Here is a 25863-nt window from a genome sequence, read left to right on the forward strand (position 1 = left end):
CCCAGGGGGAGGCGCTGCAGCCCGTAGCTGCGGCGCGATGGGGTTACGCGCCGGAGGGGCGTTGGGCCGGCCGGGGGTGGCGGCAGGGGCGAGGCAAGGGGCGACTGAGGGACCCGGGCCCAGCGGAGGCGCGCAGGGCGGCAGCATTCACTCGGGCTGCATCGCCACGGTGCACTACGTGCCTCTGAGCGTGCTCATTCGGCCCTTGCCGTCCGTGCTTGACCCCGCCAAGGTTCAGAGCCTGGTGGACACCATTCGGGTGAGACCCCCGGGGCAGCCCGATTGGAGGGTGGGCTGCAGAGGGGCAAAGTCGAGCTGATCACTGGGCCTGAGTGGTTCCAAACTCCACCGGAGTTCAGTCTGCTGTGTGATCTTGACCAAATGCCTGGGCCTCTCTGGGTCTGTTTCCTCATTTAAACTATGTGGGAAATGGACACGAATATTAGAAGAACGATTACTAACTCTAATAAGCAGAGTGATTTAACTTCTTCACATCAACTCTGTGAGCTGCCTACACTAGTTCTGCTCTTTTTTTCTTTTTCTTTTTCTTTTTTTTTTTTTTTACAGAGGAGGAAGCTGGAGCCCAAGAGAGTACAAGACATTTGTTCAAGTTTAGACAGTTACCAAGTGGGCATTCTGGGTCTCGGTGCTCACTTCATGACCATCACACTCTGAAGAGATGAGCTGATGGTGCTTTCAGTGGTGATGGGACTGGGTGTGCCATTGTCTGCTGGGCAGGCCTTGTGGAAGTGGGACTGGCAGAGCACAAGGGTCAGCCTCATCCCTGAGAGGACAGGTTCTTCAGGAATGTTGAAGTGATTTCCATAGGAATTTTGGGAGCGGGAGGGGACATAAGGCTAAACTTCAGTACTTAGCATCTCATCCCCTTCCTCTGACCCTTGGGATGTAGCTACTGAAACCCTGAAGCTCCAGGAAAACCTCTCCAGCTCTGAGATGGTTTTCAGACCTTGTGTTTACAGTGCTGTTCCCACACCTCCCAGGATGGCCACCAGACCTGCTTCTCCTTATCCAGGCCTCCTGTTTGAGCACCCTCATTAATGGAGCCCTGATTTCACTAGTTCTCCCATTAACCAGGAAGCACTTAAGTGTTAGTATGAACTAAGTAGTTGTACTATTTTCTTTCTTTCTTTCTTTTCTTTTCTTTCTTTTTTTTGGGGGGGTAATTGGTCTCTTTTTCCTATTTTTAAAAATTATTATCTTTATTTATTGGATAGAGACAGCCAGAAATCGAGAGGGGAGGGGGTGACAGAGAGGGGGAGAGACAGAAAGACACCTGTAGTCCTGCTTCACCACTTGTGAAACTTTCCCCTTGCTGGTGGGGACTGGGATCTTGAACCTGGGTCCTTGTGCACTGTAACATGTGCACTCAACCAGGTACACCACCTGAACCCAGTAGTTGTATTCTATTGGTTGTCTTCCCCACTTCTCATGAACTCCACAGAAACAGGAAGTTAGTCATGTGCCTGTTGTTTATAGAGGGATGTAGTAGTGCATTCTCTCTCCTGCCTTACACCTGTCCTTGCATGGGCTTCTCCCCAGAACTCTCCTATCTCCTCTTTGTTTCTTCCTGTCCTAGTATCTTCCCTGACAGGATCCAATGTGTTAGCTCTTAGCCCACTGGCTTTTAATGACCTATTTAGTTAGAAACCTGTCTTCCACACCAAACCCAGACACTCTTTAAGGGCAAGAGCCAGGTCTATAGGCCTGTAGTCCTGTCTTTGCTCACCTGTAAACAGAGCATGTGTAAGCACATGCATTCACTTTCTGTGGCTACTGTGATACTCTAGAAACTTGCTGGCTTAGAACAATACAGATTATGGCTTTCACAATTCTATAGTTTGGAAGTCCAAAATGGTTTTCTGTAGGCTAAAAATCAAGGTGTCAGCAGGGTTTTAGGACTTCTCTTTCCCCTTGTGGTTTCCAGGAAAGAATCCACTTCCCCTCCTTTGCCACCTTCTAGGGGCCTCCCACATTCTTTGCTCATGGCTTCTTTCTCCCATCTTCAAATCCAGCAACAGCAAACCTCTCTTCTGCCTCTACCTTCCCCCCCACACTTTTAAGGACCCTAAATCCTAAAAGTTGGCGCATCTAAACAACCTGAGATAATCTCTACATCTCAAGATCCTTAATTTAATTCATTCTACAAACTGCCTTATGCCAAGTAAAGTTACATATGCACCAGTTCCAGGAAGATAGCGAGCACCTTTGAAACTCTTATTCTGGCCACCCAGCACAAGGCTTGCCTGGACCAAGTGGTCCTCAACAGCTCTTCACTATTGGGTTGGCTGTACTCCAGGGCCTTATATGTGTCAGCACTTTTAATCTTCATCTACCTCTCTCCAAGTTGTCTTATTTCTATTTTATTGGGGAGGAGTGATGCTCAAATAAGTAAAGTCATTGGCCCAGGCTTCTCCAGCTGCTCTGTAGAGGAACTGAGATCAAATATGAATTTAATAGGTTCCAGAGCCCAGCTTATAACTGTTGTGCCTTATTTTTGAATGATCGGTAGCTAGAGTACAGAGCGTGTGTGTGTGTGTGTGTGTCTGTGTGTGTCTGTGTGTGTCTGTGTGTGTGTGTGTTCCCCTGCTCTGATCTCTCTTTTCCCCTCTCTCTTTAATATTATCAAATATTTTTTAAAATCATTTCTAGGAACCAGGTGGTGGCCCACCCAGTTGAGTGCACATATTACAATGTGCAAAGACCCAGGTTCAAGCCCCTGCCTGTAGAGGGGAAGCTTTGCAAGTGGTGAAGCAGTGTTGTAGATGTTCTTCTTTCTCCCTATCTACCTCATCCATCTCAATTTCTCTCTGTCTCTCTCCAGTAAATAAAATATCTTTTTAAAACATCATTTTTGGACTACATAGATATGTATGAATCTATCAAAGTATCATTGTAAGAGCAAACCTGTGAGCCAGTGCAGGAAGTCTCCTCGCCATTCACAGTCAATGGGTCTCCTTGTAGGCTGTTTCCCCATACCTCACCTACCCCAGGCTTTTCCTCCTTAGAGAACTACTCAGACCCCCAATAGGAAGTTAGCTCCGAGCTTCCTCTTTCTTCTTGCATTTGCCCTTTCTGCCCATCCTCTCAGAGCTATGTAAACTTACCTACTTCCTGTTGCCTCCAACCTCATTCAGACAATATCTTCCTCTGAACACCTGTGTGCCCAGCTAGTGTGGGGGTGCCTCTTCTCGGGTGCATACTCTCTGGGTTGAAGAGAGTACTTTCTACATAGTAGCTCATTTAGGCCCATGGCTCTGTGGGATGGGTCTGTTATTTTTATCCCCCTTTGATAGATGGGGCAACTGAAACATAAGGAAAGAGAGTCACAGAGCTGAGATTTGAACCAGGCAGTCAGACTTACTCTAAGCAATCCCAGCTTTATGTACAAGTTCCTGCTCCACTGTCACCACAGAGAGGTCTTGTGGATTCCATCATTGTCATGCCAGCCTATGTTTTCGTCTTCATTGCATTTATTAACATCCCTCCCTTCATGCCCTCTGCTCTGCTAGACTGAAACTCCACAAAGTTGGGGGCTGTGTCTGTCTCATTCTGGCCATGCCTTATTTCCTGAGTTTGAAACAGTGCCATGCATCTAGTACACACGTTTCAGTATGCTGACAAGTGTCTAACAAGCTGCCTCTGTAGGGGAGGTTTGTACCAGCTGCCCATTTCCCTGGTGTAAATATCATCATCACTGATTTTCAAACTAACGAGATCTGAAATTCCTAGAAATCTAATAGTTATCCCTTATAGGTTCATAGGAGCCAGTGAGTACCCTGTAGGATCTTAGCACAAAGGGACAGCCTACTTTGCAAACTACCAAGTATTATGCCATGCTTACTCATCCTGTGCTTTCTTCTCTTCAGACGGACCCTGACAGTGTGCCTCCCATTGACGTCCTCTGGATCAAAGGGGCTCAGGGTGGTGACTACTTTTACTCCTTTGGGGGATGCCACCGCTATGCCGCCTACCAGCAGCTTCAGCGAGAGACCATCCCTGCCAAGCTTGTCCAGTCCACCCTCTCAGACCTCAGGGTGTACCTGGGTGCTTCCACACCAGACTTGCAATAGCAGCCTCCTTGGCATCTGTCACCACTCCCAAAAGCTCAAAATAATGACCTCCAAAAGACTGGATGATGCAGAAAACGTAGCAGGGGAACCTTCTCCTTTTTCTAGGGCTTATGGGGGAGCATTCCTCAGACTCACTACTGAACATTATGGGAGTCTTAGTTTCCACCTCTGTGAAAACAGGGTCATGGCCTTGCTCTTGAGTACTGAGAAGATGAAATGAGAAAGGACATAGGTTTAGAGTCACAAGCTGTTTGCTCCAGATTCCCAAGAACAAGGATTCTTTTGCATTTTTGCCTTTACATATTCTATTATGTAGAATATATTCAGCTGCAAGTAAAGAAAAGGCCTAGGTTACAGGGGCTTAAAGTCTGTTTTTCCACATCACATGAATTCTGGAGACAGATGGCTAATTGTATTGACTCAACAACTTAGCAAAGTAGAGCTCACACCTCTAATCCTTTAGACCTTTCTTTCATTGCTTGCTGTTGCAAAGTGACAAGTGAGTTCTGGAACTCTTATTAGACTTATGTCTGTGTTCAAAGAAGAAAGTAATGGGGGAGGGAAAAGGCCAAGCCAGCAGTATCTGTAAACTTATTATAAATTCAAACCTTTAGAAGGGGAACTCTTTCCTGTCCACCCTCCCACTCCCCACCCCTATTTATTTCCTTGGCACAATCAACTACCATTGTCATCCCTCCTGAACAGTTAAACAGACCTTGTCTGGGGCCACTCATGGAGCTACATACAATAACTTCCACCTCAGAACATGCAGGGATATCTAGAAATAGCCTTACTTATTTATCCAGCAGTTGCCTGGGTGATTTGGAATGGTGGCAGGTCACCTTTCTAGCAGTTTCAGCTTACATGCTGACCTTAGGTGCCAAGAGTAAGAGTAGAGCTTTTCTAGTTCTGCACCCAGGATTGACATATCACTTCTGACAAGGTCTTTTAGCCAGAGCAAATTAGAAGGTTGGCCCAGATTCAAGGATGAAAAAACAAATAATATCCACTGAAGAAACTACAAGAAAATGTGGCAGTTTTCATCTATCAGAAATGATTTGGAATAAGCAGATAACACATTCTCTTTCACTCACACACACATGAACTTGCTATACCCAGATTGAAGTCACTGCAATATTGTCCCAACCCTATAAAGTAGAAAAGGTGACAGAAGGGGATGATCTCTCCTAAGGCTGGGTTGGCTGTAATGAGGACATCTCTGTCTGTGTGGATGGGGCATGAAAGTCCAGTAGGGACATTCCAGTACAGTTTCTGCTAACCAAGAATCCAGAAGAAAGAGAAGAGATAGAGGAAGAGTCTGCAGAATGAAGCAGACCTTGTTCTCCTGCCCTCCTAAGGGAACACAATCACTTGACATTTTCAAGTCTCAGTCTCCCCAGCTCATGAATGAAAACAGCTTTCCCACCTGTTCTTTATCCCAGAGAAAAATAAATGAGTAACCAGTGACATTTCAAAGGAATGTATTCCTAAATGCAGTGTAATTTCTAGGATTGGATTTTGGAACAACAAGAACAGGACATTAGTGGATAAACTAGAGACTTGAATAAGGACTGGATTTTTATTATCAGTATTATCACTGGGTGAGGTATTAGATGCAGAGTATGTAGGAACACTCTATAGTCTGTAACTTTACTGTAAAGGGAAATTCATTCCCAAATAAAAGTTTATTTATTTAGGAGGATGGTATAATTACTTTATATCAGTGACTCAGATTCTCAGATGGTAAAACACAGGTGGCTGGACTTAATACCCCCCAGACTTCCAGATTCAATTCTGGAGTGAATCCTAAGAGTTTGTTTTTTAACATGTTTCCAAGTAATTGCTGGTGCTACTGTACAGGGCCATAATCTGAAAACCACTAATCTAGATTTCATCAATTACTGTGTTGTCAGAAAAAAGTCATGACACATTTTTTCATAGGAAAACATAGAAAAATATGACTTTTTTTTTTTTTGCCTTCAGGGTTATTGCTGGGGCTCGGTGCCTACACTATGAATCCACTGCTCCTGGAGGGCATTTTTTTCCCTGTTTGTTGCCCTTGTTTATTGGTGGTGTTGTTACTATTATTGTTGTCCTTGTTGTTGGATAGGACAGAGAGAAATTGAAAGAGAAGGGGAGAGAAAGATAGGCACCTGCAGTCCTGCTTCACCACCTGTGAAGCAATTCCCCTACAGGTGGAGAGTCTGGGACTCAAACCGGATGATTTTTTTATTTAATTTTATTTTATTACCAAAGGACTACTAAGCTCTGGCTTATGGTGGTGGAGGGGATTGAACCTGGGACTTTGAAGCCTCAGGCATGAGAGTATCTTTGCATAACCATTATGCTATCTACCCCCCGCCCAACTTTTCTTTTTTAAATAAGTTTTTAAATTTTATTTATTTTTTGCCTCCAGGGTTATCGCTGGGGTTCAATGCCTGTACTATGAATCCACTGTTCCTGGAGGCCATTCCCCTTCCCCCCATTTTTGTTTCCCTTGTTGTTGTTATTGCTGTTGTTGGGTAGGACAGAGAGAAATCAAGAGAGGAGGGGAAGACAGGGAGAGAAAGATAGACACCTGCATCCCTGCTTCACCGGTTGTGAAACAAGCCCCCTGCAGTTGGGGAGCCAGGAGCTCGAACCAGGATCCTCATGTTTGTCCTTGTGCTTCATGCCACATGTGCTTAACCCACTGCACTACCAGCCGGCTCCTGTTAAGACTTTTCCAGCAGCCCAATATTTTAAAGTACAGTAACATTACTCCAATGATGTAGCCACAGGAGATCCATGTTCTGGTGCTTATGCACCCATTCGTCATATGCTATTTGATAAGCCTTTTCCCTGGTGCATTCTTCAAGCTTTCAAATGTTTACCAGATTTGGAATGAAAGCCAGGAAAGCTGAGGACATACTTTGTAAACTCATACTATGAGGTCCTCATGTAAGAGTAACTAAGAGTCCATACTATGAGGCCTCATGTAAGAGTAACTAACCCTTGCTAAAAGGACTTTTCTTTACCTTGTAGATAAGACCAAAGCAGATGCCACTAGTGTTATTCCTAGACAGTGGGAAGGGGAGACAGAAGAAATTTGAAGGAGTAGGGATTGGTCCTTCTAGAAAGGAGCTGGAATTTGAATGAAACTTGTAGGTTGCTATCAGTTAAGACTGAGGTGCACTTTCCTTCTTTCACCAGCAGGTGGCAATGCTTCCTGATCTGTCTCACAGGTCTGCAGAATAATTCCTGTGGGAGAAGGAACCCTCTGCCTGTGAGGGAGTCTTGTTACCCAGAGAAGGCCTGTAGAAAGGCATGAGCTGAGAGACCTGGCTGTTCACGCCAGTTCTGTAGACTAGCATATAGTATGGTGTCTCCAGGCTTGCCTGCCAGTCTCTATGCTGGGGATGCTGAAACTCTGCAAAAGTGGGACCTCCTCCAAGAAGTTGTCAGATGCCTCTGGGTTTCCCTTCTCCAACTGTGTATACAGTCCTCCAGCCAACCAGTGCTCCAAGAAATCTGGGTCCTGTGAAAGGCAGTGTGTGGTGACCTCTTAGTCCCCTCACTGCCCTCGAACTGACGTCCTTCATCATGGTATTTATTTATTTATTTTTGCCACCAGAATTATTGCTGGGGTTCAGTGCCTGCATGATGACTCCTCTACTCCCAGCAGCTTGCCCTTTCTTTCCTTTTTTCCTTTCTTTCTTATACAGAGATAGAGAGAAATAGAGGGGGGATGAGAGTGAGGGAGAGAAAGAGAGACACTTGCAACACTGCTCTATCTCTCATGAAGCTTACCCTCTGCGGGCAGAGACTGAGAACTAGAACCTGGCTCTTCATGCATGGTAGTGTGTGCACTCTACCAGGTGTGCCACCTCCCAGCCCCCATGGTAGATTTTTAAATGTGTGTTTAATTTCACAAATTCTATGTGAATATTTCACCTTTAAAACATTCAAATATTAAAATGTTAACTACAGGCTGGAGAGTTCACCTGCTAAGATGTGTGCTTTAGGGGGCCAGGTGGTGGCGCCCCTGGTTAAGTGCACACACTAAAATGTGTGCTTTATTTACCATGCACTCAACCCAGGCTCAATCCCTGGCACCACATGAGATGCTATGGCACTAGAGGAAGCACTAATGCTGTGATGTCTCTGTCTGAAGGAAAGAGCAACCTGGGCTGGTGAAACTACACATGCATGTGCCCCCAGCTCTGCTACATACATTTAAATGTTAAACAGAGTTGACCTTTATCCAAGGGTTCCACATACATGGATTCACCTAACTGCAGCAAAAATAGTACTGCAGAACTGGGGAAATGGCTCAACTGGTAGAGCACCAGACTTGCATGCCTAAAGTTCCCAGTCCCATCCTCAGTGCTAAGAGGACCAAAACAGTTTGTTGCTCTGGCATCTATCTCCCCCTCTATCTCTACCCAGCCACCCCTCCATCTCATGTGAAACCCTCATATGTAATAAACTTTAAAAAATGAAGAACTGTGTTGTATTAAAATATTGAACATATGGAAGAGTGTGCACTACCTTAATATAATTAATATAATTGAAATTATTTATTTATTTATTTTGATAGAGAGAGGTTGAGAGGGGAAGGAAGATAGGGAGAAAGAGATACCTGCAGCACTATTTCACCATGCTTGAAGCTTCTTCAAGTGGAGAACAGGGGCTTGAACCCAGGTCTTTGCACATGCTTGTGTGGGCACTTAACTGAGTGCACCATCTCCTGCTCTCTATAAAATTTAATATAAGGAACTTTAGCATCCTCAGATTTTTATATTCTCGAGTGTGACCTGGAACTACTCCCCCTTGGATACCGAGGGACAAGTGTAATTAAATATTAACAAAGTAAAATATAAAGGGCAAGCTGACAGCCTCCAGCAGAATTTGGGAGGCCATGTTACTGTCCTGTACTCCAACTGGTGCTTCTTGAATTTTTTTTTCTTTACTTCATATGAGACAGAAACTAGAGCACCACTCCCACACATGAGTGCCGAACTGAACCAGGAACCTCAGGCATAAAAGTTCACCACTCTGTCAACTGAACCATTTCTTCAACCTGATGCTTCTTTTTTTTTTTTTCTTTCTTTCAGGGGAGTGGGATAATGGGGGTCGAGGGGGAGAGGGTGACCTTGAACATGTTTGATCATCTAAAGGATGTTATGAACCAATTCTCAAGAAACATATACACATAGTTTATGTAACTTCTGGGACTCCCAAGACTTGATGGCCTGCCCATACACATTTATAAGGGAAACTGTCACAGAATGGCGGTCACACAGAGGGGGGTGTGTGAATGAATGAGTGAATGAATGAATGAAGTCTAGTTTTATGGGAGTAAAATGTGCAGAGCCTGACCTGCCTCCAATTGAAAAATACAGGGAAGGAAGGGCAGCCTAGTTTACTCTGCACCAGGCGACATAAAGGAAAGATTGAGATCTGGGCAGGTCTATCTGTCACCCCTGGCTAACAGAAGACCAAGTCTGGCGTCCAACATCAAAGCAGAGAACCAGGATGTGGCCCTACGTACACTGCCCCAGAAAAGGATGCTTCCATCCTGGCCTTAGCTGTGTGTCACAAACCACATTTGTCTCCTTACCCCCTCTCCGGGGCTCCCCCAGCTTGTGAGGACCCTGCCTCTAGTACTTCTGTAGAAAAGGAAGGTAAAGAGTGCTTATTGGTAGCGCACCTGGCTGAGCACACATGTTAAAATGAGCAAGGACCCAAGTTGGAGCCCCTGGCCCCCACCTGCAGGGGGAAAGCTTTGTGAGTGGTGAAGCAGTGCTGCAAGTACCTCTCTGCTTCTTTTCCTACCACCCCTTCCCTCTTGATTTCTGGATGTTGCTATCCAATAAATAAACAATTAAAAATAATACAAAAAATTTAAAAAATTCCAAAAAAGGGTGGGACTCAGAATGAAGTTTTTGGTTTTTTTTTAAAAGAGTGCATATTGCAGAATGACTGTCATCCTGGCTTCCATACTTGATGCAGTAGTCCTGAGAGGGGGGTTAAATAATTTTCCAAGTGAGCAGATGGATAAACTAAGGCCCGAAAGAGTGCTGCAAGCAGCACAGCCCACAGCATGCTTGCGTAGCTAACCGCCCACACACGGACCCCTGAAGCCCTCCGCACCGCCCGCCCCCCACTGCCCCTTCCTGGGGCCTGACCCCCAGCTCTGCCTGACAGATGACCTCAGCTGCCGCCAATCCATTGGTTCCAGCTCCCGGGGGTTGCGCAGAACAAAGCGCGCTTTGTGGTGGGGCCGTCCCCCTAACCCGGTGCGTCCGCCTCCGGGACCCCCTCCGGAACTCCGAACGACACCCCCCTGGCCGACAGCCGTGTAATGTCTTCCAGGCCGCTCCTCCTAGAGCCAGGAGCCTCACTGCCTTCCCCGGGGGCGCCCCAGGCTGTCCTGGGCCCCACTCGCCCCTCCAGGCGGTTGGGTTGGGAGGCAGCTTCAGCAGGAGGTTGCTCAGGTCCCCCACCTGTCCCCGCGGAGGGGGGCAGAGTGCAGGACCTGACTGGACAAGTGCTGCCACCTGGCCACTCATGCCAGAACCCTTAGAGCTACCATATGAGGTGAAAACTGCTATAGCTGTTGGCACTGGTGTTACTGTTACTGCTGTGGTGGTTGTTTCTGTCACTGTTATTTTGTGGTGCATGGGGAGATACAGTAGAGTCATAAAAACCTGGGTTTGCATCTTGACTTTGTCACCAACCAGATGCGGGACTTTGGTAAGTTTTGGACTCAGACACTTTTGGACTCAGCAGCAGTGGTAGACAGTATTTCTTGAACACCTACTTTGTGACAGACTACTGAGTAAGACGCTGTTTAATTCGTTTAACCCTTACAACCACCTCCAGAGGGTAGAGCTCTTGTCCTCATTTTATGAGGAGGTTCCAGCTGACCCTGAAACAAATTAACCTCCCTGGTCTCTGTCTCTTTGTAAAACGGACTCCCCAGATACTGTTCTCTTTCAATTTTACTTCTTTTTTTAAGTTAATTTTAATTTCATTTTATTTTGTCACCAGGGTTATCTCTGGGGCTGCAAAACAAATTGCTCCCTGTCACCATTTTTTCCTTTTCCACCTTTCTTTATCTGATGGGCCAAAAAGAACTTGAGAGAGGAAGGAGAGAGAGAGAAAGGGAGACATCTGCAGACCTTCTTCACCACTCATGAAAAGTGGAAACTCTTCTCCTCTGCAAGTGGAAACTGGAGACTTGAACTGAGGTCCCTTCACATCATAATATATGTGCTCAACTGGGTGCACCAGCACCTGACTCCAGTTTTTGTTTTTTTTCCTGGCTCCAGTTTTACTACTTTGAGAATTAGGAAAGCAAAGGCTTAGGTGCAGACCCCTGGCTTACCCAAGGAAACCCAGCACGGGTCTGCACTTAGGATGCTCTGCCATTATTATCATTTTTCTTTGCTGAGGCTTCATTGTTCCAATTTTAAGATAAAAAGTGACAGAGACAGAAGAAAAGAGGGAAAGATACCACACCAAAGCTTCCTCCAGTGTGTTGGAGGTTAGGCTAGAAGCTGGGTCTTGTGCATGACAAAGCAGGAGCACTATCTAGGTGAGCTAACTTGCTGACCCAGACACTCTGTGTTAGAGTATCCAGAGGATACAGCTTCTCTGGCTATAGTGCCCCTCAGGCCACCCTTCAGGAAGGGAGGAGAGAGGGAGGCCTGCCCTCCAGTGGGACATCTTTCCCCAGAGGAACAACCTTTGCTGCCCTATTCCTTGAGGAATAAGGGGATGGAGGCAGAAAGAGAAAGAAGTCATACCCAGAGAGGGGACTAAGGGCCCACCTGCAGGAAAGAAGCTTCAGGAGAGATGGAGCAGAGCTGTAGGTGGCTCTGTGTGTGTCTCTCCCTCCCCTCTCCACTTCTCATTCTCTAAAAAAAAAAAAAAAAGCCACCAGGAACAGTGGAACCATGCAGGCATAACCCTGGTGGGGGAAAAGGAAAAAAGGAAGGAAAAATGTAAACAGAATTATCTGGTATTGGTGAGTGCTCTGAAGGAGAAGCAAGAGAAAGATAATATCTGTCTTGTTTTAAAGTGGTTGGACTACTCCAAGCAAGGGACATTGATTGACCACCAGAGAAGAAAGAGAAACTGTGAGTGTCAGACTTATACTGTGTCCCAAGGAACAGCATGTGCAAAAGTTCTGAGGTGTGAACCCTTTTGGAATGTGCAAGAAACAAGAAAAAGGTCATGTGACTACAGCAACCTGGATGAGACAAGGACTGGTCTGGGCAGGTGATAAGGTGGGAAAGGCATGTACCATCACGTGGGAGGAAGATCATCCAAGGTAAAGGACACTGAGACTCTCCCTAGGCAGAGAATTATATATGTATATGGAGCACCAGAGGGCAGAGTCATTAATAATTTCAACTCTTCCACACAGTGGCTCAGACAATGCCATGGGGTGATAAGTGTCCATCACAAGAATTATGCAAGTTGAGGTAGGACAGCCCTTGACCAAGACCACCTGATGTGCTAGATTTGTGTAGAATGAGTGCCCACCTCTCCTAACTGCAAATACTCACTATTCTTTCTGCCTCCTGTCCATTTGTTCATTGGTTCCATGTTTCCTCAACTTTCCTGTGTGGTGGACAACTTTCCTGATGTAGTCACACAACATCTGTAATTCATATTTTAAATATATTTATCTTACATACAGAATGTCTTAAGTCAATCTTGGGAGGCTGATATATTTAAATACATGTTTTTTAGATCAACTTTACGGAAGTGTCATTTGCATACAATAAAATGCACCTGCTTAAAGTGTATAATGGAACAAATCTTGATAAGTGTATGCACCCAACATAACTGCCACCATGATAAAGACATAGAACATTCCCATCACTCTATGAGTTGCCTCACGCCTCTTTGCCATCCAAGTCTCCATTGATTGATGATCCCCGACAATCACTTGATTAGAAAATGTCAAACACTTCAGACTTTGTGCAAGCCAGTTTGCATTCCCACCAACAATACCCAAACATAGATGTAAAATCAGAATCCTTTGCCACAAATTAAAAGTACCAAACCAAAATTATTGAACTAGAAAACAAAGCTGTATCTTCAAATTCAAGCTGAACTCATTGCCCACAGAAGTAATGAGCCAAGACCAACCTTCTCCAGGTTATGAGAAAGAGAGAGCCACAGATTGTCAGAAAGTCATTACTGGCATTCTTAGAGATTTATCCTTGGCCTATTGGAGGAACCAGGAGATAATGAAAAAAGAATGATTTTCTCACTGTGCATTTGTTTTTTAAAACCTTGTTGCTGCTTACCTATATCATCTTTTATCCACTCTCATCCTCATTCAAGTGGTGAAAGGTCTGCATTTGGGGGAGTATGGCAGCTTTCATTCATCTACTTTTATCCATCTACTCATTCATTCTTTCTTTCATGTGACAATTAGCTAGTCTGGGCTGTCTTCTGGAGCTGCAGAGAAAAACACATTTTCTGGGTGTTGGGCAGTGTGCAGTGGGTTAAGGGCACATGGCCCGAAGCGCAAAGACTGGAGTAAAGATCCCGGTTCGAGCCCCTGGGTCCCCCACCTGCAGGGGGGTCGTTCCACAAGCGGTGAAGCAGGTCTGCAGGTGTCTGTCTTTCTCTCCCACTCTCTGTCTTCCCCTCTTCTCTCCATTTCTCTCTGTCCTATCCAAAAACAATGGCATCAATAACAACAATAATAATAACCACAACAATAATAAAACAACAACTGCAACAAAAGGGAAAAAAAAATCCACTCCAGGAGCAGTGGATTCATGGTGCAGGCCAAGCCCCTGCAATAACTCTGGAGGCAAAAAAAAAAAAAAAAAAAAAAAAAAAAAATTAATGGGAGTCTGGCTATAGCGCAGCAGGTTAAACACTTGTGGTGCTGGTGGCGCAAAGTGCAAGGACCGGCATAAGGATCCCGGTTCGAGCCCCCGGCTCCCCACCTGCCAGGGAGTCCCTTCACAGGCGGTGAAGCAGGTCTGCAGGTGTCTATCTTTCTCTCCCCCTCTCTGTCTTCCCCTCCCCTCTCCATTTCTCTCTGTCCTATCCAACAGCGACAACAACAGTAATAACTACAATAAAAACAATAACGGCAACAAAAAGGGAATAAATAAATATTTTAAAAAATAATAAAAAAGAAAAAAACATTTTTCTGTACATTGTCAGCCTTAAGGATGACATACTGCCTGACACAGAAAACCCTGAGCAAGTATCTGTTGTATAAGTTGTAGTGAAGTGAAATACACAAATACCTATGTCCTCCTTGATACGCTAAACCACTGGCCAAAGCAATTTTTGAAATTTTATTTATTTATTTATTTATTTATATGAGAGACAAACCAGCGTACTTCCTAGCTCTGGTACATGGTGCTGCTAGGTGGGAACTGAACCTGGGACTTCTGTAGCCTTTGTAGTCTCAGGCATGCAAGTGCTATGCTCTAATATTAAGTCATCTCCCCTGACCTGCTCTAACAAGTTTTGTTTAGAGTAATCAAGGAAGATTTCCCTGAAAAGGTAGTCCTTAAACAGAAACATAACCATCTCCTTCCACTCATTTGACAGTTAGGGAAATTTGACAGTTGGGTACAGAAAGGTTAAGTGACTTGCTCAAGGTCACACAGAAAGAAGAGAGGGCAATAAAAGGAAGACGTAGAACCTAGGACTCAGGGTCCCAGACCACCATTTCTCCTAAGGGCAGAATCAAATCACAGACCAGAAGATACAAGAGCTGATCTAGAGAGAGGGCTCCTAGGCCTTGAGGCTGGAATCCATTTGCTCCAGCCCAGCAATGTTTTCCCAGGGAGAAGTGGGAGGCCCAGGCCCTGCCCCTCTCTGTACCCCCTTCCCACCATCTGCTTCATGTTTATTTATTTATACTTAAGTCTCACCTCCCAACCCTGCTGGGGGCACCAAACATACTGGCATCCCTGTGGAGAAGGGGAGAAGGGGGAGAGAGGCACTGTCAGCCCCCATGGGCCAGAGGAAGCAAGCTCTTCAACCTCATTCCCACTGTAGGCACCAGCCAGAATGACTGGCTTCAAACCCCAACTATGGTATGACCTCTCTGTGCCTCTTTCTCCTTATCTGTAAAATGGGGTTGATGATAGTCATTGCATTGACAGTGAGAAGTCAATAAAATGCCTGGGATGTGTCTGCACAGACAGTATTTCTGTAGTATTGAGTGACCTTGGTCAGCACATCACCCTTCTCTAGCCTATCCTCTCATCTCAGCCATGGGCAGCTAGCCACACAGTCTAAAGAGCTCTGAGCCTAATGCCCCCAGGATGTGCAAGAGATACTTACTATTTCTGTCCTCTTCCTCCCCAGGACCCTCACTCCAGGATGTGACCTAGGACTGGTAATTGATGCAAGCCCCCTGCTTCCAACAATCTCCTAATCTACAGGGAAAGAAAAACAATACCTTCACCAGCCCCTTGAAGCCCTTTCTACTCTCTTACCTCAGGACCTCAGGACTTGGCACCCCATGGAAGGCTAGCACTGGCTGGCAGGCAGAAGTGCTGATATGCTGATTATCACTGCGAATGCAAATCCCAGGGAACTGGCCCAGCTGTTCATTAATGATAATTAGCTCTGGGTCTGTCAGCTGGGGGAGAGTTGGGAGGGGGAGACTGCTCCCCAGGGCTTTGTTTGGGTCACCCCCCCCACCAAGGCACAGCCTCCTCCACTCAGAGCTGTATTCACCCTTCCTCAAATTGGCCTCCCCCTCCCCATCCCCACATCTGTCCCTACAACCTCCCATGGAGCCCCTCCTTCTGTACCCTCCCACCAATGTCTCTGAGATTTTGTCACCTTCACCAAGTTGCTGATTATTTCGCTGAATCCTTGTTACCGTCTCTGTGCTAATATCCCCTTTAAGCATCTTCCTTCACTGAGCCCCCATCCCTCTGTGAGTCCCTCTAATCCCCCAGCCTTTACTCCCTTGCATACTATACAATATTTGGTGTACCATCTAATGGTCTTTGGGAAGGGTGTCATATGCCATCTAGGCAGACCCCTTCATTATGGTGAACACTTTACCCTGCCAAGCCATAGGGTAGTGGGGGGTGGGAGTGGGAGATGGGGTAAGGGGTGCAGATTTCTGCAAAGGGGAACAAAGAACTTGCCAAAAGGCAAAACTAGAGTTACCCAGAGCAGGTAATATCTATCAGAGCCTCTGGCTGCATTCAGCCCCTCCTAGCATCACAGTCCTTCTGGTTCCTGGCAGCACTAGTGGGCAGAAGCCCATTGAGTCATTAAGTCTGACCACCTTGTTTCTCCCGGTGGAGAAGGAAACACTTGGGGGACACTCAGGGCTCATAAGCAGTGGGGAGGCAGGCAGTGGGGGTGTTTCCAGGCCAGTGAAGGACCATGGGCACATCTACCAGCCATGTCTCACTGTCTACCAGATGCATCTGAAAGAAACTGAAGCTCAGGAAAGCTATAATCTATCTGAATCTCACAGGAAAGCCTGAGCTGGCATTAAAACAAGCAGGGCACACTGTATATCCCAACTTCCCTATACCATAGACCTCACAGGCCAGGATAGTAAAAGTGGACAGGGCCAGCCCTGCCCCCAAATCTCTGGGCCACCCTTGCCTGGGGAGAGGTTGCAGGGCAGCGGAAGCCCAGGGGAAGACTAGTAGGAATCAGGTTAGGGAGAAAAGAGGCAGGTGTCTGTGGGATCCTCTATCCTCCCCCTCCCTGGTCCTCTGTTTCCCCACTCTTTGGGCTGCTCACCCTCCCCCCCACACACACACACACAACAGCCCCAGTCTCATCTGGCCTCCATGTGCTCGTCCTGCACCTGAATACACACTCCCTGACAATCTGTCTTGGGCTGTCAGAGGATCAATGGGACTCCCAAGGCCCAGCCCAGCAGGGAGCAAGAGGAAAGTCCCTAACGAGACTGGAAGGGGGTTGGGGGGTGTTGGTGAAGAGAAGCCAGGCTTAGGCCAGGGGCATGATCATGGATCTGGCATTTGTGGGAATAGAACCCTGGAAGGCCTGATTTCCCAATGTTGGCTCTCTTGTGTGAGTCTCTGCTTTGCCTTTAAGCTTCAGGGACTTATCTTTTCCCTACTCCAGGCCTCAGTTTTCTTACTGGTGAACATGAAGGTAGACAGGTTCTAAAATCTGAAGTCCATGCATTTCAGGTAGACAGATTCTAAAATCAGCAAGAATTGTCTCTGTGTGCAAACAGAAAATGTTCTCCAAAATGCTAAGTGAAAGAAAGCCAGATGCAAAACACTATGGACACAGAGCTACCTTCTGTGTGCGCATATAACACTGAGAGAACCTGTGTCTGTATTAACTCACTTATGCATAGACTAATTCTGGAAAATCATGAGAAAACAGCAGGGATGGGGAGTGCTCCTAGAAAGGGCTTGGGTGCTGGGGGATGAGCAGGAAGTACTCTGGCCTTACACCTTTCTATGTGGGACAGCTGATCTTACACTTGTGTTCTGTGGTCAAATAGTAATCACACTTAATATAAAATGTGTCCTCCTGCTAGGAAGGATGTAGGAAGAAAGTTTCACGATAAGCACATAGATATGGAGTATCTCCCCACAGATATTAATTTAATGGAGAAAAGTAGCAGTGTCAGAAGAGAGGTCACCTGGTGTCTTGCCACAAACACAGCACAAGTTTGAGCCCAAGTATAACATGGGAGTATCATGGTACCTATGGAATTTCCAGTACTGTTGTGTCTATCCTTCTCTCACTGTCTTTCTGTCTGAAATAAAAAGAATTAAAAAGCCAGTCTGGGAGCAATAGAATGATTGGAAGGGGGTAGGAGAGGAATGGTTAGTTTATAGTTACCTTTCAAAGAAAACTGGCAAAAACTACCTCAACCAAGTGATTAAAGTGAACATCAAGAGAAACTGAGCAAATCAAAATCATGTAGCCTCTAATAGGATGCCCTGTGAAGTACATTAAGCAGGTACTCAGACAAGATTGCTTTGTTAAATAACATTTCACTATAACACCACCAAAAAAACACAATCACAGCCAACATTGAACATGATGATGTTACTCAAGGGGCTATTTCTTTCAAATTTCCTTTTGCTTAAAGTCACAATTTTCAAGAATCATTGGTAATAATAAGTGAGGACTTACCAAAGTGGTATCCTTGCCAAAAATGCATGATCTGAATCTCACCACAAGGAAGTATCAGGAAAATTCAAGAGTAGGAACAGTTCACACAACTGATCTACACACATCAAAAAAAAAAAAAAAAAGCTATTGAGGTCAAATAAAATCTGAGTAACATTATGCATGTGCAAACTATTGTATTTACTGTTGACTATAGAACATTAACCCCCCCCCCCCAATAAAGAAAGTTAAAAAAAAACCACACAAAACCTGAGTAGCTATGCCAGATAAAAACGAAACCAAAGAGTCATAAAAAGTAAATGCAACGTGTATCCTGGATTGGATACTAAAACACTTTTTAAAAGAAAAAGTGTTTTAAAAGAAAAACACTTTTTGGGGAAGCAATTACAGAAGCCAGACCTTCTACCTTCTGCAACCCTCAACGACCCTGGGTCCATGCTCCCAGAGGGCTAGAAAATGGGAAAGCTACCATGGGAGGGGGTGGGTTATGGGGATTGGGTAGTGGGAATTGTGTGGAGTTGTACCCCTCCTACCTTATGTTTTTGTTCATTAATCCTTTCTTAAATAAAAAATTAAAAAAAAACACTTTTTTCTTTTCTATAAAGGACATTAGTGATACAATTAACAACTTTTTAATAGGTCCATAATGCACAATAGTATTGTACCAGTACTAATGTTCTGTTTTTTTCTTTTTATCTGTACTATTGTTTTACAAGAGAATGTTCCTGTTTCACAAACATATATAAGGATTAATTTAGAGTTAGAGTGGCAGTAGTCACAGTAGTTCAAAAATGTAGGCAGAAAGAATGATAAAACAAGGACAGTAAAATATTAATATCTGAGGAGTCCGGGTGAAAGGAATGCAGGAATTTCTTGTACTATTTTTTTGCAAACTTTTTGTAAGTTTTACTATGTGCAAAATAAAAAGTCAAGTATATATGCAGGTCATTGGCATAGTTAATGTTTATTTAGCATGTGTGACATTTAGGTGTTGTGCTAAGTATTTGCTACCCACTCAGATTTCATCCTCATAATAAGCCCATAAGAAACATGCAACTCTTTCTTTGTGCATAAATTAGGACATTAAAGCAGAGTGGCTAAGAAATTTTCCAAGGGTCACACAACTAGAAGGAATGATCAGGAACTTTTTGCTTCAACAATACTTTCTAGTTCTAGAAATGAAGTTTATGATTCAGAATCCTATGATATAAATTGAAGGCTAGAGCTGATTTCTCAGTACTAAGATTTTGCTACTCTCAGAAAAGTAGGCAAAAATTGGTTCATTATGATGAAATCATATTTGTCATATCGTCATTCATTCCTCTCTCCAACCACATATATTGAGCACCCATGCTTAGTTAGTCACAGGAGTTATAAAGGACAATGAAATGAGATGCTCCCTGCTCTATTGGGTGCCAGGCTCTGAGCTCAAGGTGGGAAATAAAAAGATGAGATGTGCCCATTCCTGCCTTCCAGGAGCTCAATAACCAATAAGAAAGACCATTAGAAGATCACTGTATTGAAAAAATTGATTGAATATCTCAAAATTTTTAAAGCACAGACTGAGTCTTTTTAATACATAGGCTGAGTCTTTGATTTGTTGACTCTCTTAAAAGCTTAATCCAGGGAGAACAAAAGTAACTGGTGGCATAGCTATATGCAAACAATGTCAAAGGACATGAAATATGGGAAGGGTGTGTATTATACAGTAAAAAAAAAAAAAGAAGAAGACCACCGTATTGAAGGAAGCTTCTGTGCTATAAACTTTCTCTCTCTTTCTCTCTCTCTCTCTCCAAAACTAAAATAAAAACTACTTCTGAGGGCTAGTAAGTTACTGACATGAGAAATACATATGCCAACTTCAAACACTCCTATCACATAAAGTTCAATAAATGGTAGGCATAGCTCATTGGATAGAACATTGCTTTGAGGGAGTCGGGTGGTAGCGCAATGGGTTAAGTGCACGTGGCACAAAGAACAAGGACCAGCGGAAGGATCCCGGTTCGAGCCCCCCATCTGCAGGGGAGTCGCTTCACAGGTTGTGAAGCAGGTCTGCAGGTGTCTGTCTTTCTCTCCCCCTCAAGAGGTTCTATGACACTGAAGGAAGCTCTGGTACTGAGGTATCTCTCCCTTTCTGTTTCTATTTATGCCTGAGTAAAAAAAGCAGCCTAAAACAGTGAAATTATACACACACAAGGCCTTAGCTACACAGACACACACACATGCTAGTGGTAACTTTTTTTTTTTTTTTAACAAAATAGCTCATGGAGATAAATCTAAGTCATATCAAAAGAACTTAATTTCTGCTAAAAATGTAAGGTCCTATCTCCCCTATACCTTCTAGGAATCACTGAGATAATTCTCAGAAGTTAAATTTAAATAAAGTCACTTTACCCCAAAATTAATCTTAAAATTTTACCATATATTTGACCAGGCAAGTAGAACAATAGATACAGACTTGGATTACCAAGCATGAAGTCCTGAGTTGCTCCAGCATGCTCTGGTTCCCCTCTCCCCATAAATAAATCTTTGAAAAATTAAGATTTTACCATGCAGATGGGGAAAAATGAGGACAACGTGAGGAAGCCATTCTCAAACCATTTCTAATGCAGTGATTTCTGTTGTGGACCTACTGTGCTCCAGTGGTGTGTGTGTTGGGAATTGAGAGACACTGGGAAAAAAGCCCACTACTATTCCTGTCATTGGGGTGCTCACTCTCCACCTCAAGGAAAAGAACAATGCACGAAATATTAACAGAACATAGTAGGGAGTACCAATGGAGACCAACTTTGGGGAGACTCATGGGAACATTTGAAGAGCAAGAAATTCTCATGTGAAAAGCTTATGGGGGGGCAGTTTTCAGGCACACAGGGCTAAGCACATATAGCACAAAATGTAAGGACCCACTCAAGGATCTTAGTTTGAGCCCCTGGCTCCCCATCTGCAAGAATGGGTCACCTCACAAGCAGTGAAGCAGGTGTCACCTCACAAGCAGGGGTCACCTCACAAGCAGGGGTCACCTCACAAGCAGTGAAGCAGAGGAGGGGGAAGGGGGAGGGGAAGGGGAAGGGAAAGAAGAAGAAGAAGGAGAAGGAGAAGGAGAAGGAGAAGGAGAAGAGGAGGAGGAGGAGGGAGGAGGGAGGAGGAGGAGGGCTAATCTGGTAAATTGGGCAAGGGTAGATAATGGTGAAGAACTTGATTTTTCTCCACATGGACCTCTATATGTTACCTGGGTTCCATGGCCACATTGTGGCTGAATTCAGAAGTAAATATTAACAGTCAGACAAACAAAACCTATGTTATTCTTTTTTCTTTATGGGGGGATAAATGGTTTATAGTCAACAGTAAAATACGGTAGTTTGTACATGTATAACATTTCTCAGTTTTCAACATAACAATTCAACCCCCTCTAGGTCCTCCTCTGCCATCATGTTCCAGAACCTGAACCCTTCCCCCAACCCCAGAGTCTTTTGCTTTGGTGCAATACACTAAACCCAGTCCAAGTTCTTTTCTGTTTTCTTACTTTTCACCTTCTCTCTTTTTATTATTATTAGTGATTTGATACTGATAGACAAGACTGTGGGATAAGTGGAGCATAATTCACACAGTTCCCACCAACAACATGCCATATATCATCCCTCCACTAGAAGCTTCCCCATTCTTTATCCCTTTGGGAGTATGGACCAGAGATCTCTATAGGGTGCAGAAGGTTGGAAGTCTGGTTTCTGCAGTTGCTTCTCTGCAGGATATGGGCATTGACAGGTTGATCCATAACCCCGGCCTGTCTCTCTCTTTCCCTAGTAGAGTAGGGCTCCAGGGAGGTGGGATTCTAGGACACAATGGTGAGGTCGTCTTCCCAGAGAAGGCAGGTTAGTGTCATGGTAGTATTTTTCAACTTCTATCTATGAGTGAGATCAACTATGTTCTTTTTCATGACTTTGACTAAAAATGTTTCTTTAAAATATTCTCTTCATCAGAAATGAATCACTGAAACATTTCAGGACCTTAAACATTAAAGATTTATTTGTAAACTCCACACCATGGGCAAGGGAAACAAACAAACAAACAAAAAAAGAACAAATAGGACTATATCAAATTGAAAAGCTGCTACACATGAAAGAAAATTCCATAAGGATAAACAAGAAGCCCACCAAATGGGGAAATATATGTGTATGCTGCACTTCAGACAAGTGATTGATATCAAACAACTATAAAAAACTCATAAAGCACAACAAAAAAAGAATAGCCCAATAAAAAAAAGTGGGCATAAGATATGAATAGATGGTTCTCTAGGTTCACTAAAGAAGAGAAGCACATGACCCATAGACATATGCAGAAATGCCTCAGTTCACTCGTCATTAAAGAAATGCAAATTAAACCACATTGAGATTCCTACCTACTTCATACCTGTAAGAATGGGCTCCAACAATAAAACAAGAGAAGATAAGTGTTGGAGAGAGAGAAGAACTCTACTATACAAGTGCAAACTTGTTCAGCCACTATGGAGAACAGTATGGAGAATCCTTAAACAAATACAAATGGAAATATCATATGGTCCAGCAATTCCACTATTAAGCATTTACTCAAAAGATATAAGACTAATTTGAAGAGATATATGCACCCTCATGTTCATAGTGGCTTTATTCACAACAGCAAAAACTTGGACACAACCAAAATGTCCTTTGACTGAAGACTGAATAAAAAAGTTATGGGCCCCGGCTCCCCACCTGCAGGGGAATCGCTTCACAGGCGGTGAAGCAGGTCTGCAGGTGTCTATCTTTCTCTCCCCTCTCTCTCTGTCTTCCCCTCCAATCTCCATTTCTCTCTGTCCTATCCAACAACAAAGCAACGTCAACAATGGCAATAATAACCGCAACGAGGCTGCAACAACTAGGGCAACAAAAAGGGGGAAAAAATGGCCTCCAGGAGCGGTGGATTCATGGTGCAGGCACCGAGCCCAGCAATAACGCTGGAGGAAAAAAAAAAAAAAAAAAGTTATGGGACGGGAGCCGGGTGGTAGCGCAGCGGGTTAAGCGCAGGTGGCGCTAAGCACAAGGACCAGCATGAGGATCCCGGTTCGAGCCCCCGGCTCCCCACCTGCAGGGGAGTCTCTTCACAGGCGGTGAAGCAGATCTGCAGGTGTCTGTCTTTCTCTCCTCCTCTCTGTCTTCCCCTCCTCTCTCCATTTCTCTCTGTCCTATCCAACGACAACGACATAAACTACAACAACAATAAAAAGACAACAAGGGCAACAAAAAGGAAGATAAATAAATAAAATTACAAAAAAAAGTTATGGGACATATACTCAATGGGATACTACTCAGCAATAAAAAAATATGATATTGTCTTCTTTGGGATAAAGTGGATGGAATTGGAGAAGTGTGTGCTTAGTGAGGCAAGCAAGAAGGTAAAAAAAACTACAGAATGGTTTCACTCATATACATAATATAGAGAATTGAGCATACGAACATTGAACATACATGTCAACCTATATCTAAGACTGTGGGAGAACTACAGTCGTTATCTACAGGATGGGATGGGAACACAGACCTTTGGTGGTGGAAGTGGTGAGAACTAAAAAAGAGATATAGTGATATTACCCACAATATTCTTCAGTATTAATTGTATTTTAAAAAGAAAAAAAAGAGGGAAAGAGAGAGAGAAAGAGAAAGAAAGATAGAAAAAAAAGAGAAAGAAAGATAGAAAGGGGGAGTCAGGCGGTAGCGCAGCAGGTTAAGCACAGGTGGCACAAAGCTCAAGGACTGGCTTAAGGATCCCGGTTCTAACCCCTGGCTCCCCACCTGCAGGGGAGTCACTTCACAGGCAGTGAAGCAAGTCTGCAGGTGTCTGTCTTTCTCTCCCCATCTCTGTTTTCCCCTCCTCTCTCCATTTCTCTCTGTCCTATCCAACAATAATGACATCAATAATAACTACAACAATAAAACAACAAGGGCAACAAAAAAGGAATAAATAAATACATATAAAAATTTTTTAAAGATAGAAAGGAAGGAAGGAAGGAAGGGAGGGAGGGAGAAAGAGAGAGAGAGAGAAAGGAGTCACTAAGTTCAGCCCACACTCAAAAGGAAGAAATTAGACATCACCTTTTAAAGAGAAGAATTTGTGAACATGTTTTAAAATCACTACACCCTCAGTTATAAAAGTTGAAACATTTTATTTCTTAAACTGAGTGGTGAATGACTCTTCTTTGTTTCACTTCTGCTCTTTATCTCTCCCTTTTTATACCATGCCCTCTTCTCATTTTCTGCACTTTCATAGATTCATTCTGATGGGTTGTATGCATGTTCTTTTCTATGTTTTGTTTTGTTTTACAAAGATGCACATGCAGCCATGCATGAAGATTCCCTTTCTTCCTTCCTTTTCTTTCTTTCTTTCTTCCTTTCTTCCTTGCTTTCTTTCTGCCTCTTTATTTCTTCCTCTCTTTCTTACTTTATTTTTTTCCCTAGAGCACTGCACAGCTCTGGTTTTGGTGATGCAGGGGATTGAACTTGGGACCTGAGAGCCTCAGGTATGAGTTTTTTTGCACACTCATTAAGTGAATAATCTATTTGTACTTGTGTTTTATTTAATGTCTTTAATACTCTCATATGGTATCAGGGGTCAAACTTGGGGACATGCAAGGCAGGTGCTCAACAGCTGAGTCACCTCCTTTGCCCTATCTCTCACCTTTCAAATTTTATTTTATTTTATTTTATTTATTTTTACCAGAGCACTGCTCAGCTCTAGCCCGAGACTTTGGAGCCTCAGGCATGAGAATCTCCTTGCATAGCCATTATGTTATCTATCCTCACTAAAATTTTAATTTTTCTTTAGTTCTCATTCCATGTTTAATATAAATCCATGTTATGACTCCATCTATGGCTTCAAACTGCTAACTAGATATCTGGTTGGTTTCCATCATGCTTTTATCTCTACTGTTCCAATAATGGACACTAGGTGGTCTCTACGTCTCTGCCACCACAACAGCACTGATATGTATGTCTTTGAATGAAACTGTCTGAACAATAGCACTCTTGTCAAAAGTGCAATTGCACAGGCCCTTTGGAATATAACTAAAATATTCCTACTAGCTATCTACAAAATGGAGGACCCCCCCCCCCAACTCTTCACCTGCACTATTCCAGCCTTTAGGTTCATGATTAGTTAACAACTTGTTTGGCTTTATATGTTAACTCTCTTTTCAGTCACCAGGTTCCAGATGCTAGCATCATGCTGACCAGACTTCCCTGGACAGACAACCCCACCAATGTGTCCTGGAGCTCTCATTCCCCAGAACCCCACCCCACTAGGGGAAGAGAGAGGCAGGCTGTGAGTTTGGATTGACCTGTCAACATCGATGTTCAGCGGGGAAGCAATTACAGAAGCCAGACCTTCCACCTTCTGCATTCCTCAATGACCTTGGGTCCATACTCCCAGAGGGTTAAAGAATAGGAAAGCTATGAAGGAAGGGAATGTGATACAGAGTTCTGGTGGTGGAAATTGTGTGGAGTTGTTCCCCTCTTATCCTATGGTTTTGTCAGTGTTTCCTTTTAATAAATATTTTTTAAGTGCAATTGCTGAGTCATATATATTCTGGTTATCTTTTGTATCACAATAAAATGTCTCTCATCTTAAAGGCTTA

The 25863-nt window shown here is 44.0% G+C and overlaps 1 protein-coding gene across 2 annotated transcripts; it reads left to right on the forward strand.

Moving 5' to 3' along the window:
- Positions 1–11: 11 nt before the first annotated feature.
- On the forward strand, positions 12–5567 carry SRXN1 (sulfiredoxin 1). 2 transcript variants are annotated; one of them, XM_060187855.1, is made up of 3 exons: positions 12–259; positions 568–627; positions 3888–5567. In XM_060187855.1, exons 1-3 carry the CDS (start codon positions 38–40, stop codon positions 4089–4091), a joined length of 486 nt encoding a protein of 161 aa, XP_060043838.1. In that variant the 5' UTR covers positions 12–37; the 3' UTR covers positions 4092–5567. The 2 variants fall into 2 exon arrangements, with proteins under 2 accessions (XP_060043838.1, XP_007523104.1); XM_007523042.3 differs by lacking the exon at positions 568–627 and having other exon boundaries at positions 17–259.
- The last annotated feature ends 20296 nt before the right edge of the window (positions 5568–25863 follow it).

This window comes from Erinaceus europaeus, chromosome 1, assembly GCF_950295315.1.
Source record: "Erinaceus europaeus chromosome 1, mEriEur2.1, whole genome shotgun sequence".
NCBI lineage: Eukaryota > Metazoa > Chordata > Mammalia > Eulipotyphla > Erinaceidae > Erinaceus > Erinaceus europaeus.